This window comes from Enhydra lutris, unplaced genomic scaffold (genome assembly GCF_002288905.1).
Source record: "Enhydra lutris kenyoni isolate GAN:26980312 unplaced genomic scaffold, ASM228890v2 scaffoldscaffold68, whole genome shotgun sequence".
NCBI classification, from domain to species: Eukaryota; Metazoa; Chordata; class Mammalia; order Carnivora; family Mustelidae; genus Enhydra; species Enhydra lutris.
The window spans coordinates 7,502,621-7,526,985 of NW_019154152.1; the positions used below are offsets into that span (position 1 = coordinate 7,502,621).

A 24,365-nucleotide genomic window follows, 5' to 3' on the forward strand; every position below is an offset into this window, starting at 1 on the left:
AAGTTTTACACCTAGTGTCCATGAACCCCCTGAAACTGCAGATATGGTTTGTGTGTATGTGTATCTGCATTTTTTTTTTTATGGAGAGGGGCAGCAGTTTTCTGCTATCAGTAATGGGGGACCCTTGGAAGCCTCTCTTCAGGAGTGATTTAGTGAAAGCTATGTGGATAACTCTGGTCAGGTGGAGATTGGTCAGACGGTCCAAGCCAGGAGGCAGGGGGAGCAGTTAGGGGCTATTGTAGGAATCAAAAGGAGAGATGACAGTGCTCAGACCGGGACAGTGGCGGTGCAAAGAAAGAGGAAAGGGCGGATTTGAGACATGTCTCATTGGGATGGTCTGGTTTCAATAACTAACTGGAAATCAGACTGAAGAAAAGCAAGGAAGCAAGGAGTTTCTGAATGGTGGTGCTGCTCACAGTATAGAGAATGGAGGAAGAAAGTCAGCTTGAGGAGAGGGTTACAGATATGTTGTGAAGGAAGTCCAGTATATAGCTGGCCATGTGTCTCCAGAGCTGGAAGTGGAAGGAAACTGGAAAGGCGTCAGCAAATAGACAGTGCATAAAAAATAAATGATACAGGGATACCTCAGTTGGTTAAGCTGGCTGCCTTTGGCTCGGGTCATGATCCCAGAGTCTCAGGATTGAGTCCCACATGGGGCTCCTTGCTCAGCGGGGAGCTTGCTTCTCCCTCTGCCTCTGCTTGCCACTCTGTCTGCTTGTGCTCTCTCTCTCTCTCTGACAAATAAATAAAATCTTTTAAAAAAGAAATAACTGATGCAATTGAATCAGGAATAGATAAGATCACCCAGGCAGAATAGGGAGGAGAGTTGAAAAAGATGTGGCCCAGAATTGAGGCCTGAACAGCACCAATTTTTTTTAAGATTTTATTTATTTATTTGACAGAGAGAGAGAGATCACAACTGGGCAGAGAGGCAGGCAGAGAGAGAGGGAGAAGCAGGCTCCCCGCTAAGCAGAGAGCCCGCCATGGGACTCAATCCCAGGACCATGAGATCATGACCTGAGCTGAAGGCAGAGGCTTAACCCACTGAGCCACACAGGTGTCCCATGAACAGCACCAATTTTTGAGGGATGGGCAGAGGAAGAAGAACTTGTGTAGGAAATTGAGGGGTGGACAGAGAAGTACAATGGAAGCAAAAGGTGGGGTGTTACCATGTGAAGCCAGGAGGAGTAGGCTCCAAGAAGCCGATGACCAGTGATCCAGTGTTCCAGAATGATCCAGTAAGAGGGAGATTTAAAAAAAAAAAAAAAAAGTGTTCATTGGATGTAGAGCATGGAGATGATTGGAAGCCTAGTGAGAGCCTTGTCACAGGAGAGGAAGCCTCATGGCATGGAGGGAGGAGGATGTGAGAAGTGAGAAACAAGGAAATGAACCAACCTTGCAGAAAGGGCAACCTCTCCACTGATGCTCCTCTCCCTCCGTCACCAAGGCCTTCATTATGGGGCTTGAGGTCTCCTCCCTCTTGAACTTATGCAGTATTTGAAACCCTGGCTCCCCTTAGCCTCAGAGGCACTGGCCTTCTCTGGGTTTCTTTTTGTCTCCCTCTCTGGCCAGTTAAGAATACCTTTTTCTAGTTGATGGTTAAGGCCAGAAATTTGCCTATCATCCTTGACTTCTCATAATCCCTCATCTCCTGCCTTTAAGCAGTCATCAAACCCGCCTGTTCTACCTCCTAAGCTTCCTGCAGACCTATCCACTTCTCACCATTTTGATTGCTAACATTCATCCAAGTCACCATCAAAACACCGCCATCTCCTACACTCCCACAAGTGTGTTATAGGGGCTGCCCTAAGATAGTGGTCCCATGTGCATGGGTTTCGTTTTCCAAAGGGCACCTATCTATAGAGATAGTCACAAAATGTATTCATATCACAGCACCTCTTCTTCAAATGCTTTTGTGGCTTCCATTTGCCCCTAGAAATAAATCCAAATCATCCTTATGACTTCTGAGTCCCTGCCCCATTTCATACTCCCTCCCCCCAGCACTCCACCCCTCTACACCTTACACACATTGTCCCTTTTCACCCCCAAACACTCTCAGCCCTTTCTTCACTATAGACTGTAGGCCTTCCCACTGTCTGTCTGTTCCCTCTTCTGAATACTCTCTCCTTTCTGTAACCCCCTTTTGCTGCCCACCACTGCCTAGCCAACACCTACTCTTTAGGTAGATCCTGACTTGGAGGTCACGTACTCAGAGAAGTTCTCCCTGACTCCCTGACTATGGCAAGCCCCTCTTCTATATATGCCTTCAGAGCTACCTGTACTTCTTACAGCCCTTATCACACTTGTAATTACTTGTCCAGTCCCTGGACTGTGACATCCCTGAAATCAGGGACTGTTTCCTTTAGTCACTCATGTGTGCCCAATCCCTTGTTGAATGGAGAGGGAAGTGATGCTGAGGGAATATATACATATTCCTCTATACTGGAATTCCTATATACTTCTATTACATATATGTAAAACATATAACATATATGTATTTTATATATAAAACACACATGTAATATATAAGACATTTTTATATTACATGTTTTACACATGTAATGTTTTACATATATGCATTATATGTTTTACAAGAATATAATGGTTGAAGGTGAAGGTTGATGATTCAGGTAAGGTTACCAAAAGCACATAGTTACCTTTAGTCCTGAATAAGAAGAAAAATGAGAAAGGATTGGCCATATTTTTAAGTCCAGACATGAAAAGAAGGGAGTCCAAGGACGTTGAGACCTGAACAATAAGAACAAAACAACCTGCTGGAGATAGGGGGAGGTTAGGGTGGGATGGGGACCTGCCAGGGTAAGACTGGAATAGGTGCTAAGGAATTCTGAAGCAGGAGTTTCTTGGGTCTGAGATGGATGTGCGGCAGCACAAATGCTCCACGGAGGGGCTGAACATGCCAGAGTTTCACTGTGGCATAGATCCCCAGTCTCCCTGGACCATTGATTCCACGCCCCCCCATCCAACCATGACCTTTTCCCTTCTGCTTTTCTCCCAGGTCAGGGAGCCTGAGCTGGAGCCAGGGCCCAAGCTGGACCTGATTCAAAGCCTGAGATCAAGCCAGGCCTGGCGCCGGGTCTGGAGCTGGAGCCCAAGTCATAACTGGACCGTCCCTGTCATGCAGAAGGAGGCGGGCATTGCACCTTCCTGCACTGGCATGCAGAGCTCCAGGCCCCCCCTGGTACCACTGCTGCTGCTGCTGCTGCTACTGGGGGCCAGGGTGTCAGGTGCCTGGGGTCAGGCCGGGAGCTTGGACCTACAGATTGATGAGGAGCAGCCGGCAGGCACACTGATTGGGGACATCAGTGCAGGGCTTCCACCAGGCACAGCAGCACCTCCCATGTACTTCATCTCCGCCCAAGAGGGCAGCGGGGTGGGCACAGACCTGGCCATTGATGAACACAGCGGAGTGGTCCGTACAGCCCGCGTCTTGGACCGTGAGCGGCGAGATCGCTACCGATTCACTGCAGTCACTCCTGACGGTGCCACCGTAGAAGTGACTGTGCGAGTGGCTGACATCAATGACCACGCTCCAGCCTTCCCACAGGCTCGGGCTGCCCTGCAGATACCTGAACATACAGCTCGTGGCACCCGATACCCGCTGGAGCCTGCTCGTGATGCAGATGCTGGCCGCCTAGGAACCCAGGGTTATGCACTGTCCGGTGATGGAGCTGGAGAGACCTTCCAGCTGGAGACACGTCCTGGTCCAGATGGGGCCCCCGTGCCAGAACTGGTAGTTACTGGGGAGCTGGACCGAGAGAACCGCTCACACTACATGCTGCAACTGGAGGCCTATGACGGTGGTTCACCCCCCCGGAGGGCCCAGGCCCTGCTGGATGTGACACTGCTGGACATCAATGACCATGCCCCAGCTTTTAATCAGAGCCGCTATCACGCTGTGGTGTCTGAGAGCCTGGCCCCTGGCAGTCCTGTCTTGCAGGTGTATGCATCTGATGCCGATGCTGGTGCCAATGGGGCTGTGACTTATGAGATCAACCGGAGGCAGAGTGAGGGTGATGGGCCCTTCTCCATTGACGCACACACAGGACTGCTGCGGCTGGAGCGGCCACTGGACTTTGAGCAACGGCGGGTCCATGAACTGGTGGTGCAGGCACGGGATGGTGGGGCGCACCCTGAGCTGGGCTCAGCCTTTGTGACTGTGAACGTGCGAGATGCCAACGACAATCAGCCCTCCATGACTGTCATCTTCTTGAGCGCTGATGGCTCCCCACGAGTGTCTGAGGCTGCCCCACCCGGCCAGCTTGTTGCTCGCATCTCTGTGTCAGACCCAGATGATGGTGACTTTGCTCATGTCAATGTTTCCCTGGAGGGTGGAGAGGGCCATTTTGCCCTCAGCACTCAGGACAGTGTCATCTACCTGGTGTGCGTGGCTCGGAAGCTGGATCGGGAGGAGAGGGATGCCTATAACTTGCGGGTTACCGCCACAGACTCAGGCTCACCCCCACTGCGGGCAGAGGCTACCTTTGTGCTGCATGTCACCGATGTCAATGACAATGCGCCTACCTTTGACCGTCAGCTCTACCGACCTGAGCCCCTCCCTGAAGTTGCACTGCCTGGCAGCTTCGTGGTGCGAGTGATGGCCCGGGATCCTGACCAGGGCAGTAATGGTCAGGTCACCTACAGCCTGGCCCCTGGTGCCAACACCCGCTGGTTTTCCATCGACCCCACTTCAGGCATCATTACCACGGCTGCCTCGCTGGACTATGAGTTGGAACCTCAGCCACAGCTGATTGTGGTGGCCACAGATGGGGGCTTGCCTCCCCTTGCCTCGTCTGCCACAGTCAGTGTGGCCCTGCAAGATGTGAATGATAATGAGCCCCAGTTCCAGAGGACTTTCTACAATGCCTCTCTGCCTGAGGGCACCCAGCCTGGAACCTGCTTCCTGCAGGTGGGTAAGTCCTGCACACAGTGGGATGCTGCTGTGGGCAGGAGTGAATTAAAGGGTCACAGAGGACCTCAGAACAGAAACCAAGCTTTACAGGTGTATCTGTTTATGGTAACTCACGTCAGAGGGTTTGATCCTATCCTGTGAGCTCTACAATCTGTGCAGAAGGTGAAGGCTCATGACAAGAGGAGAAAACAGGGTGCAAGAGCTGGGCCAGGTAAGGCAGCTGAGGGAGTTAAGATTGAATCTAGAGGAAGAAGTATCCTGTGGTGTCAAGAAGTGAGAGAGAGGGTGTGGTACAAAAACAATGAATACTGTTATGCTGAAAATAAATTTTGAAAAAATGATTAAAAAAAAAAAGAACTGAGAGAGAATCTATAAAATCTCAAAGTTGTTCTGAAAGGCAGAGATGGTGATTCTGTGCACCCATGTGGCTCCTGCTCCCCAAGAGAGCTGCCAGCATTTATGGAGCCCTCATCCAGTGCTGGGCTCTGCTGGAAGAAACCCCCATCCCTCTCCGTGGAGCTGAGCCTTGATGAGACGTTTGTGCTCAGGCACAAGGATGAGAGATAACAAGAACTATTTGTGAGATCCCAGATCAGGAAGACCTCTCTGAGGAGGAGGTGGGATAGGAAGACCTCTCTGAGGAGGAGATGGGAGGACCAGACAGACTCTGGGAGCCACAGAGTGCCTGCAGGTCAGGCCTGGAGGAGACAGAGGGGGCATGAAACTGAAAAGGCAGGCTAAGACCAGATTACAGAAGTCCTTGGACACCAAGCTTTAAGGAGGTTAGGACTTTACTTCGAAGGCAAAGGAGGTCGCTGAACTTCTTTGAGTCAAAAAGGGCATGATTAGATTTTGTTTTTGTTTTTCTTAAACACTATGTTTTTGGAACAGTTTTAGATTCACAACAAAATTGAGTTGAGGACAAAGATTTCCCATATACCCCCATCCCTATTCATGTAACACCCCCCCAGCCCCCCTGTTATCTGCATCCCCACCAGAGTGGTTCATTTGTTCCAACTGATGAACCTACATTGACACATAATCACCCCAAATCCCAAAAAAATAGTTTACCCTAGGGTTCACTCCTGATGTACATTGTATAGGTTTGGACAAAATATATAACATATGTATAATGGATGTATATGACATGCATTACAGTATTATACAGAGTAGTTTCACCATCCTAAAAATCCTCTGTGCCCTACCTATTCATCCCTCCCTCCTTCCTACAGATTGTTTTTTTAGGAAGCTAACTTGCTTTAAGGGTGAAGGATGGGTTAGATCAGTGGGTAAGTGATATATTCAAGAATTAACTTACCCACCATAAGCTTGGTGCTGTACTGGTCCCAGGGAACAAAGAAAGGACACAGTCTTGTTCCCAGGCAGGTCCCAGCTAGACAGGGAGACACACCAGTAACTAGTGCTGCATCACATGACATATGAGGTGCTGTAGAAGTCCAGAGGAGGGGACGTTTGAAGAATCAATGAGACTTTGCCAAATGGATTATATAGATATAGGGATGGGGATTCCAGGCCTACAGACAGAGCTGCAGAACCCCAGGATGTGCTCAGGAGACTGCATTGTTCAGGTTGGCCTCAGCTGTTCCGCTAAGAACTGCAGATTGCTGAGACAAAATAGTAGACAAGGACCAGATTACAAGCAGGTCCAGATATTGTCTAATGTCCCCTCCAGGGGGCAAAAATCACTCCCAGTTGTGAACCACTGCTTTATCTTAAAAATCACAGGGGGCTGGGGTGCTTGGGTGGCTCAGTCAGTGAAGCATCTACCTTCCACTCAGTTCGTCATCCAGGGTCCTGGTATCCTCAGCAGGGAGCCTGCTTCTCCCTCTCCCACTCCCCTGCTTGTTCTCTTCTCTGTCAAATAAATCTTTTTTTTTTTTTAAAGAGATCATTTAAAAACCCACAGGGGGCCAATGAGGGGTTCTAGTCAAATCTGATATGTCTTTTGGGAGGACTGCTTTGGCTGCATCTTGGAGAATGGACGAAGGACTGAAAACAGGATGTAGGAAGACCTCTTAGGAGACTAGTGCTTGAAGTCTTTACATCTCAGAAGTCCACCATATCCCTGAGCATCTTCTCAGGGGCTGCCTATTGGCCTAGACTTCAGGCAGTGCCTGGACCCAGCTGATGCCTTGCCCTCTGGCTAGACTCTGGGTATTTGCCTGCCTGGTGCTGTCCAGCTCCCATCCACTTTCCCATGTGTTTACTCTCCCTCTTGGCACAGGACCAATGGGTGACAGCTTCTAAATTTCTTCTTCACTAGTGCTTGAAGTAAGAGAGCAACTCTCCAGAGGGTTTCCTCGAGTTTTCACTCTTAGTAACTATAGGCAATGAGAGTAAAAATGACTACAGTGTTTGTATGTGTTAGAAGAAGTCTTAATATTGGATGCATTAAGTATACATTTATCAAGTATCTACCATGTGCTAGTCATTGTCTTAGGGACAAAGAATACAGTAATGAATGAGTCATTACCCCCTACTTCATGGTGTTTATAGTCTAGAGGGGAGATTATTGTGCAAAGAAATAGTTGCACTTCAATAAAAATTAAAAAAAAAAAAACTTCCATAACGGGGACTTATGTGAGGTACAGATAGGCAATTTGAATGCATCTCCAAAGAGGTGACACTTAAGCTGAGACTCACAGGCTGAGCAGGAGTTTGTGAGGGGGCTGGATGGTGCGGGAGAAGGGGTCCAGGCACAGGTGACATGCCCAGAGCGGAGGGAGAGCCTGACTTGCTCAGAAGCTACAAGTAGCTCAGTGTCTCTGGAGTTCAAGGTGTGCAGTGGGTGAGTGGAAGGTGGGAGTGCAAGTAGGCCACCCAGTGAGGAGCCAAGCCAAGGGTTTGAGGACTTTTCTTTAGAGAACATTGAAAATTTTCGAGGAGAAGTTTAATATGACCATATTTGCTTTCTCAAAAGATGCTTTTGGTAGTTAGTATAAAGTAGTGGTTCATGACTGGGAGTGATTTTTCCCTCTGGAGGGGACATTAGGCAATGTCTAGAGACTTCTGAAGGTCACAACTGGTGGGATGCTACTGGCACCTAGCACATAGGGGCCAGGGATACTGTCAGATATCTTATAGTGCATATGACAGCACCACGACAAAGAATTATCTGGTCCAAACTGTCAGACATGCTAAGGACCAGAAATCCTGGAGTAGAGGACAGATTAGAGGGCCAGAAACCTATGAGAAGGGAATCACAATAGTCCAGGGGAGAGATGACTCAGGCCTAAATCAGGACAGTGATAATGGTGATGGAGAGGAATAGACAAATAGGAGAGATAATGAGGATTTACTTAGTCCCTAGTTGATTGATATACCAGGAGAGGAAAAGGGAAGAACAGATTTCTGGCTTGAGCAACTACGTGGATGGAAGAATCATTAGAGGGGGTTGGAATGATCATGAATTTAGCTTTGGACAGGCTGGATTTAAGGTGCCTGTGGGACATCCAAGTGGAGATGTTGAGCAGGCATCTGGATGTACAGTTCTGGAGCTCAGAGGACTGGTCTAGGTCAAAGTGCAGACAATGGTCAAAGCCACGGAAGTGGAAGAGAAGGTCCTGAGGGAGCATGTGGAGTGAAAAGAGGCCAAGGAGAGATTCCAGGGAGCAACAGTGTGTGAGAATAGGCAGGGGAAAGGGAGGCAGAGGAATGTGGAGGGGACGGTAGTGGGAGGAGAAGCAGGCGACACCTGGAAAGGAGGTCAGGATGGGGTAGATGCTGTAAGTTTGTGGTCTGGAAGGAACTTCAGAAAATTCACAGATAAGGGTCTTTATTTCCTCCCTGAAATACTGCATTCGATGAGAGCTAGGGAGTGGGTGGGGACAAAAGGAGAGAGATGAGCAAGAGAAGGAGCTGACCAAGGTTGGACTGGGAGGCAGGGCTGAGAGCCTGCTGGGAAGGGAGACAGTGCATTTGCAGTGGAACCTCTAAGCAGGAGCTGCACAGGGCGGGAAGTTCACTTCTGCCTTGGTCATTTCCAGTCAGTGGCCCCTACGCCTTTTGGGGTCACTTCCTGACAACTTCCCCTGACCACTATTTATTGCTTTCTTCCTGCAGCGAGTCAGAGGGCAAAGGTCTTTAACAGCTTCTGGAGATGGTGCCACAGCTGGGCTGCAGCCTGCCTGGATTGATGCGGGGGGATGTTTGTCTCCTGGGATATCTGGGCCCACAGCCATAGTAAAGAGTTGGAGCAGGAGCTGTTTCCAGGGTCAGCCATGGCAGGGTTTTAGAGTCTCTCTGGAGAGTAAACAGTGCCACAAATCACTTCCATCAAGGGCCTGGGCAACAATCAGAAGTCCTTGGCTAGCCTTCTCTCTGAGGAACATTTTCTGGCTAAGAAGAAGGAACTCTCCAGCCTCCTCTTACAGCATGACATGACCCTAGGACCCCTGTATCCACAGAGAGTACTTTGTCACAGTCTACAGCAGTCAGCACCAGCTAACACACTGTCAGAGGTCTAATGTGCACCCAATGTATAAAACTTAGTTTGAAAGAAGGTTTTGTTGTCAGGGTAATCAGAATGTCCATCTACTCATTCAACAAATATATGCAGAAAACTCCTGTGTGCCTGGCCCTGTCCTGGGCTCAGAAGCTTTCAGAATGGTGTCTCCTGCTGCCCTGGCTCTGAAATGTTTAGAGGCTCCTGACATTAATGTCCAATAGTTCAACTTTTCCTGAGCCAGTCTGGGGGATACCCAAGAATTAAGCAGGAGAGCCTTCCCCTACTTCTTAGTTTTGAGGAGCCCCCTGGACATAAGACCTTGACTTCCCATAGACTAGCCATTCTCCTCTCTCACTTCCAGGGAGGTTCTCATCATGGGCAGATTCTGTATTTCTAAATTTGTGAACTCTCTAAAATTTTATTGTAACCCCCAAGTCGATACTCATGGAGCTTTTGCAGTCGTTTCCCGATATGTGCAGAACGATGAGAAATTCAAGTGGACTGGTGGGCACATTCCAGGCAATGCTCTGCCTTCATGTTTCAGCTCATACTGTAAACAACGGTCCCTCCCGCGGTCTATTTAGTGCCACATTTTTCACATTTTTGTCCCTTTTGTTTGGTGATTTGCTCTTTAAAATGATCCCCAAGTGTAGTGCTCAAGTGCTGTCTCGTGTTCCTAAGCACAGGAGGGCTGTGATGTGCCTTATGAAGATAACACATGTGTTAGATAAGTTTCATTCAGATGTGACTTACAGTGTCATCGGCTGTGGATTCAATGTTAATGAATCAACAATATATATTACATTAGGTGTCTTCAAACAGAAACACACTTAAAACAAAGTTATATATTGACCAGCTGACAAAAATGTTGTGACTAGAAGCTCACAGGAACCTCAACCAGGTAGTGAGGTCTGAGGCGGTGAGGTTGGGTTTTGGCCCACGTCCTACTTGTCCCCTCTCTGTATCCTCTCTCCAGAGACCCTGGCACCCAGCTGGCCCAGGGCCTGCTCCTTCTAATTGCCACTTAGCTCTCGATCTTCTGGTCAAAAAGAAGGGCACCACTCACCCCAGCCTCTCCCTAGGTGACAGCCACAGATGCGGACAGTGGTCCATTTGGCCTCCTCTCCTATTCCTTGGGTGCCGGACTTGGTGCCTCAGGGTCTCCCCCGTTCCGCATCGATGCCCACAGTGGTGATGTGTGCACAACCCGGACCCTGGACCGAGATCAAGGGCCCTCAAGCTTCGACTTCACAGTGACGGCTGTGGACGGGGTGAGTTGGCAGACTGTGGACAGGTTGCAATGTTGGGATAGGGCATTTATCAGAGCCAGACAGGGCCCATCTGACTTACTGCTGCCTGTCTCCCTAGGGAGGCCTCAAGTCCATGGTATACGTGAAAGTGTTTGTGTCAGACGAGAACGACAACCCCCCGCAGTTTTATCCACGGGAGTATGCTGCCAGTCTGAGTGCGCAGAGTACACCAGGCACAGCTGTACTGAGGGTGCGTGCCCATGACCCTGATCAGGGGCCCCACGGGCGACTCTCCTACCACATCCTGGCTGGCAATAACCCCCCACTCTTTGCCTTGGATGAGCACTCAGGTGAGGATCCTCCCATTCCCAGGGCTTGTCCCCGGACCCCTCTTCCCACCTACTTAAATGAAGTACTGCCCCCCTTTCCCATAACCTTTCTACCTCTATGCTGTTTCCTTATGCACTCTGCTTCTGTCCCTTCTCCCAGGGCTGTTGACAGTAGCCTGGCCCTTGGCCAGACGGGCCAACTCTGTGGTGCAGCTGGAGATTGGGGCTCAGGATGGAGGTGGCCTGCAGGCAGAGCCCAGTGCCCGAGTCAACGTCAGCATTGTGCCTGGAACCCCTGTGCCACCAGTATTTGAGCAACTACAGTATGTCTTTTCTGTACCAGAGGATGTGGCACCAGGCACCAGTGTGGGCATAGTCCGGGCGCACAATCCACCAGGTATCAGTTATCATTATACCCTTCTGGTGCTCTACCCAGCCACTCTAACATAACCCATCTCAAAGTACCCTAGAGTATCACACCATAGATAGCCGCAGTATAAAACATGCAGGTTCAAATCCCCAGCACATCCCTGGCACAGTGCAGGCACTCGCCTTCATCCACAGACACATGAAGTATCACCTTAGTGCCACCCAGCATCTCTGCCACCACCTGCCCCTCCCCCTAATAGTTTGAAAGACACAGTATGGATAGTCCTTAGCCCTCCTTGAGATCAGAGTCTAGGTCCCAACTCAGTAGATGTCTCCATTGCTTTCTTGACTCCTCTTTCCTTCCCCTAGGTCGCTTGGGGTCTGTGACTCTTGCCCTATCAGGCGGGGATCCCCGAGGACTCTTCTCCTTAGATGGGGCCTCAGGGCTATTACAAACACTTCGCCCTCTGGACCGGGAGCTGCTGGGACCAGTGCTGGAGCTGGAGGTGCGGGCAGGCAGTGGAGTGCCCCCAGCTTTTGCTGTAGCTCGGGTGCGTGTGCTGCTGGATGATGTGAATGACAACTCCCCTGCCTTCCCTGCACCTGAAGACACAGTGTTGCTGCCACCAAACACTGCCCCAGGGACTCCCATTTATACACTTCGGGCTCTGGACCCTGATGCAGGCGTTAACAGTCGAGTCACCTTTACCCTGCTTGCTGGGGGTGGTGGGGCCTTCACTGTGGACCCCACTACAGGCCATGTACGGCTTATGGGACCTCTGGGGCCCCCAGGGGGGCCAGCCCATGAGCTGGAGCTGGAGGCCCGGGATGGAGGCTCCCCACCCCGCACCAGCCACTTTCGACTACGGGTGGTGGTACAGGACTTGGGGAACCGTGGGCTGGCTCCTCATTTTGACAGCCCTACCTACCGTGTGGACCTGCCCTCAGGCACCACCCCTGGAACTCGGGTCCTGAAAGTGCAAGCTCAAGCACCAGATAGGGGCCCCATTACCTACCATCTTGCAGCAGATGGGCCAAGTAGCCCCTTTGGCCTGGAACCACAGAGTGGTTGGCTATGGGTACGAGCAGCACTGGACCGTGAGGCCCAGGAGTTGTACACACTGAAGGTAATGGCAGTGTCTGGATCCAAAGCTGAGTTGGGGCAGCAGACAGGCACAACCACCGTGAGGGTCAGCATCCTCAACCAGAATGACCACAGTCCCCGCTTGTCTGAGGAGCCCACCTTCCTGGCTGTGGCTGAGAACCAGCCCCCAGGGACCAGCGTGGGCCGGGTCTTTGCCACTGACCGAGACTCAGGACCTAATGGACGTCTGACCTACAGCCTGCGACCGCTGTCAGAAGACAGCAAGGCCTTCCGCATCCACCCCCAGACTGGTGAGCACTGGGGCCCAAATTCTGAGACCTCATAGCCTCATCCTCAGCCTGGTGAATACCCAGACAGAATCCCCAGACCCCTGCCTTTAGGACCAGGACTGAGCCTGGACTTTCACCCTGGCATTCCCTCCCATTCCCTAAACCCCAGCTTCTCAGCTGCAGGCCTCAGGCTGTACATCCCTAGCTACCCCATACATGATCCCTATCCTGCACTTCCAGGAGAAATGACCACACTCCAAACCCTGGATCGAGAGCGGCAGAGCAGCTACCAGCTCCTGGTGCAGGTGCAGGATGGGGGGAGCCCACCCCGTAGTACCACAGGCACCGTGCACATTGCAGTTCTCGACCTCAATGACAACAGCCCCAGCTTCCTGCAAGCTTCTGGGGCTGCTGGCGGGGGCCTCCCTATACAGGTATGTGAAGTGGCAGAACCCTGCCCTGAAAAAATGTGAGAGGTCATGGGGGGTCTCCCCACAGAGCTGTAGGTGTAGGTAAGAGAGACTGGCTCTTGAAACAGGTGTGAGAGCAAGAAAGGGGCTCTGCCTGCATTCAAGTGAGGGGAACTTGATTAACCCTGAGATATCTCAAAAACAGGAAGGACACAGCTATTCGTGAGTTGTGTGTCCCCACAGGTACCAGATCGAGTGCCTCCAGGAACACTGGTGACAACTCTGCAGGCCAAGGATCCAGATGAGGGGGAGAATGGCACCATCTTGTACACACTAACTGGTATGGGGAGTGGTGTGGAGAGAAGGAAGTTGGTGGGGATGGCATGACCTGCCCAGCTCTGGGAAACAGGCCTTCACTCTTCTTCCTCTGCCTGTTCCCAGGTCCTGGCTCAGAGCTCTTCTCTCTTCACCCTCATTCCGGGGAGCTGCTCACTGCGGCACCCCTGATCAGAGCAGAGCGGCCACACTACGTACTGACTTTGAGTGCTCACGACCAAGGAAGCCCCCCTCGGAGCTCCAGCCTCCAGCTGCTGGTGCAGGTACCACTGACTTTCCTTAAATCTGTCCACTTCTTGTCAGCCACAGCTATGGGCTCCTCCAAGAACTATGCGTTCGCAGAGTTCTTATGCCCTCTAGTCAGGCTACTCTGACTACCCTTCCAGCTACCCAGCCGGCCAGCCCAGACCCCTTTTACACTGGTCCCCCTGATTCTGTCCTTCCTCCTCGGTTCACAACAGGTGCTTCCCTCAGTTCGCTCCGCTGAGCCCCCACCGGATTCCTCAGAGCCAGACCCAGCGGCTCCAGTGCCCGTCGTGTTGACAGTGACAGCGGCGGAAGGGCTGCAGCCAGGCTCCCTGTTGGGCTCTGTGGCATCGCCGGAGCCGGCAGGGGTGGGCGCACTTACCTACACGTTGGTGGGCGGCGCCGACCCGGAGGGTACCTTCGCGCTGGACGCGGCCTCGGGGCGCTTGTACCTGGCGCGGCCCCTGGACTTCGAGGCGGGCCCAGCGTGGCGTGCTCTCACTGTGCGCGCTGAGGGACCGGGAGGCGCGGGTGCGCGGCTGGTGCGCGTGCAGGTGCGCGTGCAGGACGAGAACGAGCACGCGCCGGCCTTCGCGCGCGATCCACTGGCGTTGGCGCTGCGGGAGAACCCGGACCCTGGCGCAGCGCTGTACACCTTCCGTGCGTCGGACGCCGACGGCCCCGGTCCCAACAGCGACGTGCGCTACCGCCTGCTGCGCCAGGAGCCGCCAGTGCCTGCGCTGCGCCTAGACGCGCGCACTGGCGCCCTCAGCGCGCCCCGAGGCCTGGACCGGGAGACCACACCCGCCCTGCTGCTGCTCGTGGAAGCCACCGACCGGCCCGCCAACGCCAGTCGCCGCCGTGCAGCGCGAGTCTCCGCGCGGGTCTTTGTCACAGATGAGAATGACAATGCGCCCGTCTTCGCCTCGCCCTCACGTGTGCGCATCCCCGAGGATCAGCCTCCCGGACCCGTGGCGCTGCACGTGGTAGCGCGGGACCCGGACTTGGGCGAAGCCGCACGCGTGTCCTATCGCCTGGCAGCTGGCGGGGACGGCTACTTCCGGCTACACTCCAGCACAGGTGAGTTGGACAGGGAGGAGGTTGGGGCGAGGGAGGGTGCTGATGGGAAGTGAGTGTTGAGGTTTCTTTCCAACCTGCCCTACTGCTCACCTAGGAGCGCTGTCGGTGGTGCGGTCCCTGGACCGGGAACAGCGAGCTGAGCACGTACTGACCGTGGTGGCCTCCGACCACGGCTCCCCGCCGCGCTCAGCCACGCAGCTCCTGACGGTCAGTGTCGCTGACGTCAACGACGAGGCACCCGCTTTCCAGCAGCAGGAGTACAGTGTCTTCTTGCGTGAGAACAGCCCGCCTGGTACTTCTCTTCTCACTCTGCGGGCAACCGACCCAGACCTAGGTAAAACCTGAGCGGATGAGTGGAGAGGGTAACTGGGAAAGAAGGGGTATATTTACCCTCTGATCTCCCTCCATGTTGCCCCTTCTCAGGGGCCAACGGGCAGGTGACTTATGGAGGCATCTCTGGCGAAAGCTTCTCCCTGGATCCAGACACTGGAGTCCTCACAACTCTTCGGGCCCTGGACCGGGAGGAGCAGGAGGAGATCAACCTGACAGGTACACATTGACTGGATCTGAAAAGCCTGGGGTGTTGTAAGCACCAGTATTACTTGGGCAGAACCCCCAAACTACCTTCTAGTAGCTTCCACCTATTATAGCACAGCGTGTTATATTTTCCTATCCCTTTGGGGAGGCAAGTGTTGGTCAGATGGCAAGGTAACCTGACTTCTAGGCTGTTGCCATTGTGATCACACAAACTCTCAAATACATGATGCCACAGCTCTGTCCTTTAGGATTCCCTCAGATTATACTGTGGCCATCTAACAGAAAAACATATTGGTAGTGAGTACCATAGAGGTTAAGTGACTTGTGCAAGCTAACACACAGCTTGGAGGTGGTAGAGCTGGAACTTGAACCCACATCTTTTGATACCTTGTTGAGTGCCTTTTCTGTCACACTACGACTAATCCAAGATCCATCTTGCATGCAGTAAGATATGAGAAGTGGGAAGAAAAAAAGGTCTTCTGACATGTATATTTACGTGTGCATGTACACATGTAGGCACCCATGTACTTGCAGAGTGTGGAGAGACGGACATTTTCTGGTTCATATGTGCACGTGGTGAGCGAGCATGTGTGAATGCTGTGTTGTGTGGGTTTCTCCATGGATGGGAGCAGGCTACATCTTACTGATTTTGCTTCCCCACAGTGTATGCCCGGGACAGGGGCTCACCCCCACTGCTGACCCATGTCAGAGTGCGAGTGACTGTGGAGGATGAGAATGACCATGCCCCAACCTTTGGGAGTGCCCACCTCTCCCTGGAGGTGCCTGAGGGCCAGGACCCCCAGACCCTTACGGTGCTGCGGGCCTCTGACCCAGACGTGGGAGCCAATGGGCAGCTGCAGTACCGCATCCTGGGTGAGAACTGTCCCATACCTGCCAACCTAGCGCCCACTTGCCCAGTTCTACTCCTTGTGTGCTTATGTCAGTCTCAATGTGTCTGGGTTTCCTTTCTCTTTTCTTGGTCTTCTACCTTTTCAATCATGCATATATGTGTTTGAGTATCTCTTTCTATGCCTTTTCAGCTCTTTATATCCCTCTGTGTCTCTATTTTCCTGTTTCTTTCCTTTTTCTTTCTTGTTTCTCCCTGTGGAGCACTTATTCTCAAACTTTTTGGTCTGAGTAACCCTTGATATTTTTAATTTTTTTTAAGATTTTATTTATTTATTTGACAGACAGAGATCACAAGTAGGCAGAGAGGCAGGCAGAGAGAGAGAGAGAGAGGAAACAGGCTCTCCGCTGAGCAGAGAGTCCGATGTGGGACTCGATCCCAGGACCCTGAGATCATGACCTGAGCCGAAGGCAGAGGCTTTATTTTTTTTTTAAAGATTTTATTTATTTATTTGATAGACAGAGATCACAAGTAGTCAGAGAGGCAGGCAGAGAGAGAGAGGAGGAAGCAGGCTCCCCGCTGAGCAGAGAGCCTGTTGTGGGACTCGATCCCAGGACCCTGAGACCATGACCTGAGCCGAAGGCAGAGGCTTTAACCCGCTGAGCCACCCAGGCACCCCGATATTTTTAATTTTTGAGAACCTTGAAGAGTTTTGTACATGATATCAATATTTGTTGATGTACAAATATAACAAACATATAATATAAATACATGTGTATTTATGTATGTAATAACACATGACATCAGTATTTGCTATATTAGATATTAAAGCTGAAAAAAATCTTAAAATGCCATTGTAAAAAGCTAGTGAATATCCTGCTTACTGTATTACTTTATAGGCACAAAGAAATATTAGAGGTTCAAATAATTTGTTGGACAGCAAAGATTATAGCAGGCGTAACTAAAAGTAAGCAAGTAAAAATTGAATGAGTCAGATGCCTGGGTGGGTCAGTCGGTTAAGCATCTGCCTTCAGCTCAGGTCATAATCCCGGGGTTCTGGGATTGAGCCCCATGTCGGGCTCAGCGGGGAACAGCTTCTCCCTCTACCTGCTGCTCCTGTGCTTGTGCACACTCGTGCTCTCTCTCTCTCTCTCTTTCCCTCTCTCTCTCTCTCTCTGTCAAATAAATAAAATCTTTAAAACAACAGCAACAACAAAAAACTGAATGAATCTCTGAAAATACGTTTATGCTCTAAACTTTCTATATTCTAGAAGACATAAGAAATTGTAAGCACACGTTGCATTACTACCCAAGTGATGTCATCACTTGTCATGCAGCATTCAGACTCTACTGTACATTTGTGAGATACTAAGAATTAACAAAGACATATAATGTTTTAATATTTCTAGAAACTAGTTTTGATTATATACTCCCTGGAAGGAGTCCCCAGACCACACTCTGAGAACAGCTGCTTTATAGTATTCTCCTTTACCCATCTGTGGTTCTTTTCTGCCTTTCTCCCAGTTTCTCTCCTCTCTACGCCTTCCCATTTATTGTTGCCTATAAATCACCCTCACTCCCATGGACTGACACATCTTTGTCTGTGTGCACATGTACTTCCCTGCAGATGGGGACCCATCAGGAGCCTTTGTCCTAGACCTAGCTTCCGGGGAGCTTGGCACCGTGAGGCCATTAGACCGAGAGGCGGAGCCAGCACTCCAGCTGCGGATAGAGGCCCGGGATGGAGGCCAGCCGGCTCTCAGTACCACTCTGCTTGTGACAGTGAAAGTGCTGGATGCCAATGACCATGCCCCAGCCTTCCCTGTGCCTGCCTACTCTGTGGAGGTGCCTGAAGATGCACCTGCAGGGTCCTTGTTGCTGCAGCTACAGGCTCAGGACCCTGACACTGGGGCCAATGGCCGTGTGACCTACTACCTGGGTACAGGTGCAGCAGGAGCCTTCCTGCTAGAGCCCAGCTCCGGGGAATTACGCACAGCCACAGCCCTAGACAGAGAGCAATGTCCCAGCTATGCCTTTTCTGTGAGTGCGGTGGATGGTGCAGCTGCTGGGCCCCTGAGCACCACGGTACCTGTCACCATCACTGTGCGTGACGTCAATGACCATGCACCCATCTTCCCCACCAGTCCCCTGAGGCTGCGCCTGCCCCGCCCAGGCCCCAGCCTTAGCACCCCGACCCTGGCTCTGGCCACTCTGCGAGCTGAAGACCGTGATGCTGGTGCTAATGCCTCCATCCTATACCGGCTGGCAGGCACGCCACCTCCTGGCACCACTGTGGACTCCTACACTGGTGAAATACGTGTGGCCCGCTCACCTGTAGCCCTGGGCCCCCGGGATCGTGTCCTCTTCGTCGTGGCCACTGACCTTGGCCGTCCAGCTCGCTCTGCCACTGGTGTGGTCATTGTTGGGTTGCAGGGGGAGTCTGAGCGTGGACCTCGCTTTCCTCGGGCTAGTAGTGAAACCATGCTCCGTGAGAATGCTCCCCCAGGTGGGTCCTCAACCATGTCTCCCAGCTTTGTATCCCTGGATGGGCTGGGGTTACTCACTAAAAATGTCTTGTAATCTCCTTCAGTGCTCCCATTCCAACCAATGTCATCCTCTCTGCAGGGACTCCCATTGTCTCCCCTAAGGCTATCCATGCGGGGGGGCTCAAGTGGACCAATCACTTACAGCATTCTCAGTGGGAATGAGAAAGGGACATTTTCCATCCAGCCGAGTACAGGTAAAGGGCAGGAGCAGGGGCTCTGTGAGACGACAGGCTCCTTGGGGAGATCCTCTTTGGGTCTGAAAAGGCCCTAGATGGGGAGGGTCTGCCCTTGAGGAAGGGGCAACAGAGAGGGAGGCCCCAGGGCAAGCAAGGGCTATCTGTGATGCTTTCTGCCTCCCCCCAGGAGCCATCACTGTTCGATCAGCAGAGGGCCTGGACTTCGAAGCCAACCCACGACTGCGACTGGTGCTGCAAGCAGAGAGTGGGGGAGCCTTTGCTTTCTCCGTGCTGACCCTAACCCTGCAAGATGCCAATGACAATGCTCCCCGCTTCCTGCGTCCCCACTACGTGGCCTTCCTGCCTGAGTCCAGGCCCCTAGAGGGACCCCTGCTGCAGGTGTGGGATATGATGAGAAGATGGGGGACAGGGCTGGCCAGACTTGTCTATGGCCAGCCCAGTGCCAGCAGCCTCCTCCTCCCACCAGGTGGAGGCAGATGACCTAGACCAAGGCCCCAGCGGACAGATCTCCTACAGCCTGGCCGCATCCCAGCCAGCACGGGGATTGTTCCACGTAGACCCAGCCACAGGCACTATTACTACTACAGCCATCCTGGACCGTGAGATCTGGGCTGAAACACAGTAAGGCCTGGCCCTTTAGATTCCAAGACCCCATCCTGGCTCCATCCAGTTTCAAGTCCTGCCCTGAATCCCTCTCAATCTCTAGGCCACATCCTGAGTCCCCCAGATTCCCAGACTCTCAGGAGTCCTCCTAGCCCTGCCCAGGGTTCTCCCTTATCCCCTGGCCCCATCCCTGATTGTGCTCTGTGTCCAGGCTGGTACTGATGGCCACAGACAGAGGAAGCCCAGCCCTAGTGGGCTCAGCTACCCTGACGGTGATGGTCATCGACACCAATGATAATCGCCCCACCATCCCCCAGCCCTGGGAGCTCCAAGTGTCAGAAGGTGAGGCCTCAGTAAAGTGAGAGGTACAGAGGGTGGTAGGGTAGCACTTTACCCCACCCTGGGCTCCAGGGGTGTCTTGGACCATGCCAAACATACTTGTCCCATGTATTGCAGATGCACTGTTGGGCTCAGAGATTGCACAGGTAACAGGGAATGATGTGGACTCAGGACCGGTGCTGTGGTATGTGCTGAGCCCATCTGGACCCCAGGATCCCTTCAGCATAGGTCGCTATGGAGGCCGCCTCTCCCTCACGGGCCCCCTGGACTTTGAGCAATGTGACCGCTACCACTTGCAGCTGCTGGCACATGATGGGCCTCATGAGGGCCATGCTAACCTCACAGTGTTTGTGGAGGATGTCAATGACAACGCACCTGCCTTCTCCCAGAGCCTCTACCAGGTACTGATGCCCCGAGCTGACCCCACACCTGGGCCCAGGGTTGTTCACGTTGGAAGTGGCCAGGCTAGAAGTGTCTGAGGTGGGCTGGGTGTTGGAACTGACCTGAGGATGGAGCCCTGAGGATGGGAGGGTCCCATCTCAAACTAGCCTTCCAAGTCCTAGAACTTTGTCCAGGTTCTTCATCCTGTGCTTAGAAATGGAGGAAGGTGGGCAGTTTAGACATTGAGCATGGGCTTCAAGATGGCATGGATGATGGATGCCAAGCAGGCTTCATGGGACCAAGCCCCAGAACATAGGCTGAGTGGACAATAGGGCAGCTGGGAAACTTGGCCATAAACACTTTTCCTCACTCCCCAGGTGACACTGCTTGAACACACACCTCCAGGCAGTGCCATTCTCTCCGTCTCTGCCACTGACCAGGATTCAGGAGCCAATGGTCACATTTCCTACCACCTGGCTTCCCCTGCTGAGGGCTTCAGTGTTGACCCCAACAATGGTACGTCCTTCCCAGGATCTGACCCCCTTATCTTTGACCATGACCGGCCATATTTTTACTCCATTCCTAGAATTTGTCTGAATTCTTAACTCCTGGATCTCTGACCCAGTGAGAAGATCCCCCCCCCACCTCCCTGTCTCTATTTTAAGCTTTGTCCTGACTGCATGTCAAAAGCCATTTCATAAATCCTGGAGATCATTCCATAAACTCCCAGCACACAGGCCATTCCATGGAGTCTGACTTCCAAAGCCATTTCCTAGGCCCCCAAAGGATCACCCTCTGCTCACTTACAGGCTGTGCTGAATGCATATTTCTCTCCACTCCCTTCTCATCTCAGGGACCTTGTTCACAACAGTGGGAACAGTGGCCTTGGGCCAGGAGGGGCCAGGAGTGGTGGACGTGGTGCTGGAAGCACGAGATCATGGGTTGCCAAGCCGGGCAGCACGAGCCACAGTGCATGTGCAGCTGCAGGACCAGAATGACCATACCCCTAGCTTCACATTGCCACACTACCGTGTGGCTGTGACTGAAGATCTGCCCCCTGGTTCCACCCTGCTCACCCTGGAGGCCACAGACGCCGATGGAAGCCGCACCCATGTCACCATGGACTATAGCATCGTCAGTGGCAACCGGGGCCGAGTCTTCCAGCTAGAACCCCGGCTGGCTGAGACTGAGGAAGGTAGTGGACTAGGCCCCCGGGCACTGGGCTGCCTAGTGTTGCTTGAGCCTCTAGACTTTGAAAGTTTAACCCAGTACAACTTGACTGTGGCTGCAGCTGACCGGGGGCAGCCCCCGCGGAGTTCAGCCGTGCCTGTCACTGTCACTGTGCTGGATGTCAATGATAACCCCCCTGTCTTCACTCATGCGTCATACCGCATGGCAGTTCCCGAGGACACACCCGTTGGAGCTGAGCTGCTGCATGTGGAGGCCTCTGACGCTGACCCAGGTCCTCATGGCCTTGTGCGTTTCACCGTTAGCTCAGGCGACCCTTCTGGCCTCTTCGAACTGGATGAGAGCTCAGGTGCCTTGCGACTCGCCCGCCCCTTGGACTGTGAGACCCAGGTTCGACATCAACTTGTAGTGCAGGCTGCTGACCCTGCTGGGGTACACTTTGCTCTGGCACCAGTGACCATCGAGGTCCAGGATGTGAATGACCATGGCCCCATCTTCCCGCTGAGCTTGCTCAGCACCAGCCTGGCAGAGAATCAGCCTCCAGGCACTCTTGTGACCACTCTGCATGCGATTGATGGGGATGCTGGGGCTTTCGGGAGGCTCCACTACAGCCTGCTGGAGGCCGGGCCAGGACCTGAGGGCCGCGAGGCATTTGCGCTGAACAGCTCAACAGGGGAGTTGCGGGCACGAGTGGTCTTTGACTATGAGCACACTGGAAGCTTCCAGCTGCTGGTGGGTGCTGCTGACGCTGGGAATCTCTCAGCCTCTGTCACTGTGTCAGTGCTGGTGACAGGGGAGGATGAGTATGACCCAGTATTCCTGGCTCCAGCTTTCCACTTCCAAGTGCCAGAAGGTGCCCGGCGTGGCTATAGCCTGGGTCATGTGCAGGCCACAGATGAGGATGGAGGTGCTGATGGCCTGGTGCTCTACTCCCTTGCCACTTCTTCCCCCTATTTTGCTATCAACCAGACTACAGGCGCCCTGTACCTTCGAGTGGATAGCCGGGCACCAGGCAGTGCAACAGGCACTTCTGGGAATGGAGGCCGGACACGGCGTGAGGCACCACGGGAGCTGAGGCTGGAGGTGGTGGCACGGGGTCCTCTACCCGGTTCCCGGAGTGCCACAGTGCCCGTGACTGTGGATATCACCCACACTGCACTAGGCCTGGCACCCGACCTCAACCTGCTGTTGGTGGGGGCTGTGGCGGCCTCCCTAGGAGTTGTGGTGGTGCTTGCACTTGCAGCCCTGGTCCTGGGGCTGGTGCGGGCCCGTAGCCGCAAGGCTGAGGCAGCACCTGGTCCAATGTCACAGGCAGCACCCCTGGCCAGTGGCTCTCTGCAGAAGCTAGGCCGAGAGCCACCCAGCCCACCGCCCTCAGAGCACCTTTATCACCAGACACTCCCCAGCTATGGTGGGCCAGGAGCTGGAGGACCCTACCCCCGAGGTGGCTCCTTGGACCCTTCACACTCCAGTGGCCGAGGCTCAGCAGAGGCTGCAGAGGATGACGAGATCCGCATGATCAATGAATTTCCACGTGTGGCCAGTGTGGCTTCTTCCTTGGCTGCCCGTGGCCCTGACTCTGGCATCCAGCAAGATGCAGATGGACTGAGCGATACATCCTGCGAGCCACCTGCCCCCGACACCTGGTATAAGGGCCGCAAGGCAGGGCTGCTGCTGCCAGGTACAGGAGCCACTCTGTACCGAGAAGAGGGCCCACCAGCCACTGCCACAGCCTTCCTCGGGGGCTGTGGCCTGAGCCCTGCACCCACCGGGGACTATGGCTTCCCAGCAGATGGCAAGCCATGTGTGGCAGGTGCACTGACAGCCATTGTGGCTGGTGAGGAGGAGCTCCGTGGCAGCTATAACTGGGACTACCTGCTGAGCTGGTGCCCTCAGTTCCAGCCACTGGCCAGTGTCTTCACAGAGATTGCCCGGCTCAAGGACGAAGCTCGGCCATGTCCCCCGGCTCCCCGTATTGACCCGCCGCCCCTCATCACTGCTGTGGCCCACCCAGGAGCCAAGTCTGTGCCCCCGAAGCCAGCCAGCACGGCAGCAACCCGGGCTATCTTCCCACCAGCCTCTCACCGCTCCCCTATCAGCCATGAAGGCTCCCTATCCTCAGCTGCCATGTCTCCCAGCTTCTCACCCTCACTCTCTCCTCTGGCTGCTAGGTCACCCGTTGTCTCACCATTTGGGGTAGCCCAGGGTCCCTCAGCCTCAGCTCTCAGTGCAGAGTCCGGCCTGGAGCCACCTGATGACACAGAGCTGCACATCTAGCTGTGGCCCAGGCTGGGCCCCGACCTGGGATGCGCACAGTGTCCCCAATGCAGGCCCCATCTGAGCCTGCCCTCGGCAGCCTCGGACCATGACTGACCACGGGGGAGGCCAGCTTCCCATCCTAAACCCCTCCAGTAGGGGCAGGTCCCACGTCTCACCCAGCTCTGTCAGAGCACAGTGCCACAGAGGCTCTGTGGGGGTACTGACCTGGGGACAGGTCCAATGTGGGGAGAAATAAGGAGGCAGCAGCCCTGGGTTCTCCTCAGTGAGGGCTTCCTGCCCTGCACCAGCACCCTGAGGTGGAGCTGAGACTTTATTTATTGGGGGGCAGGGGGATGGGGGAGGTCCATCCAACTTGTTTGGGCCCAGCTCTCTTGGGTTCTACTGACACCCCTGCCCCTGCACAGAACCAAGTGCCAATTCTCACTCTGGAGCCTTAATAAACTGCAGTTTGTATCCAGTGTCCGGCTGTATTCTGTGGGGGCCATAGGGATGGGGGATAATTGCAAGACAACTGATACACTGTGGACACCTCAGGAGGCACGGAGGGGTGGTGGACACAGGGGCATCTAGGGTGGGGACAGCACTGGGAACCCAAGCCTGAGGCTGATGGTCACATCTCTGCAGTTGGCCTTTCCCATTCACAAGGGTTGGAAGG

General features: G+C 53.4%; 1 protein-coding gene across 1 annotated transcript; it reads left to right on the forward strand.

Moving 5' to 3' along the window:
* Window positions 1-3,033: 3,033 nt before the first annotated feature.
* Window positions 3,034-24,157, forward strand: LOC111159528 (dachsous cadherin-related 1). The gene is given in 21 exon segments (XM_022522052.1): window positions 3,034-4,927; window positions 10,481-10,669; window positions 10,767-10,998; window positions 11,138-11,374; window positions 11,716-12,741; window positions 12,961-13,154; window positions 13,374-13,470; window positions 13,572-13,729; window positions 13,928-14,792; window positions 14,887-15,126; window positions 15,216-15,341; window positions 15,993-16,202; window positions 17,804-18,682; window positions 18,802-18,836; window positions 18,838-18,916; window positions 19,086-19,297; window positions 19,386-19,540; window positions 19,734-19,864; window positions 19,979-20,262; window positions 20,620-20,758; window positions 21,096-24,157. Coding segments are annotated over 21 exon segments (9,891 nt in total). The 5' UTR covers window positions 3,034-3,136; the 3' UTR covers window positions 23,708-24,157.
* The last annotated feature ends 208 nt before the right edge of the window (window positions 24,158-24,365 follow it).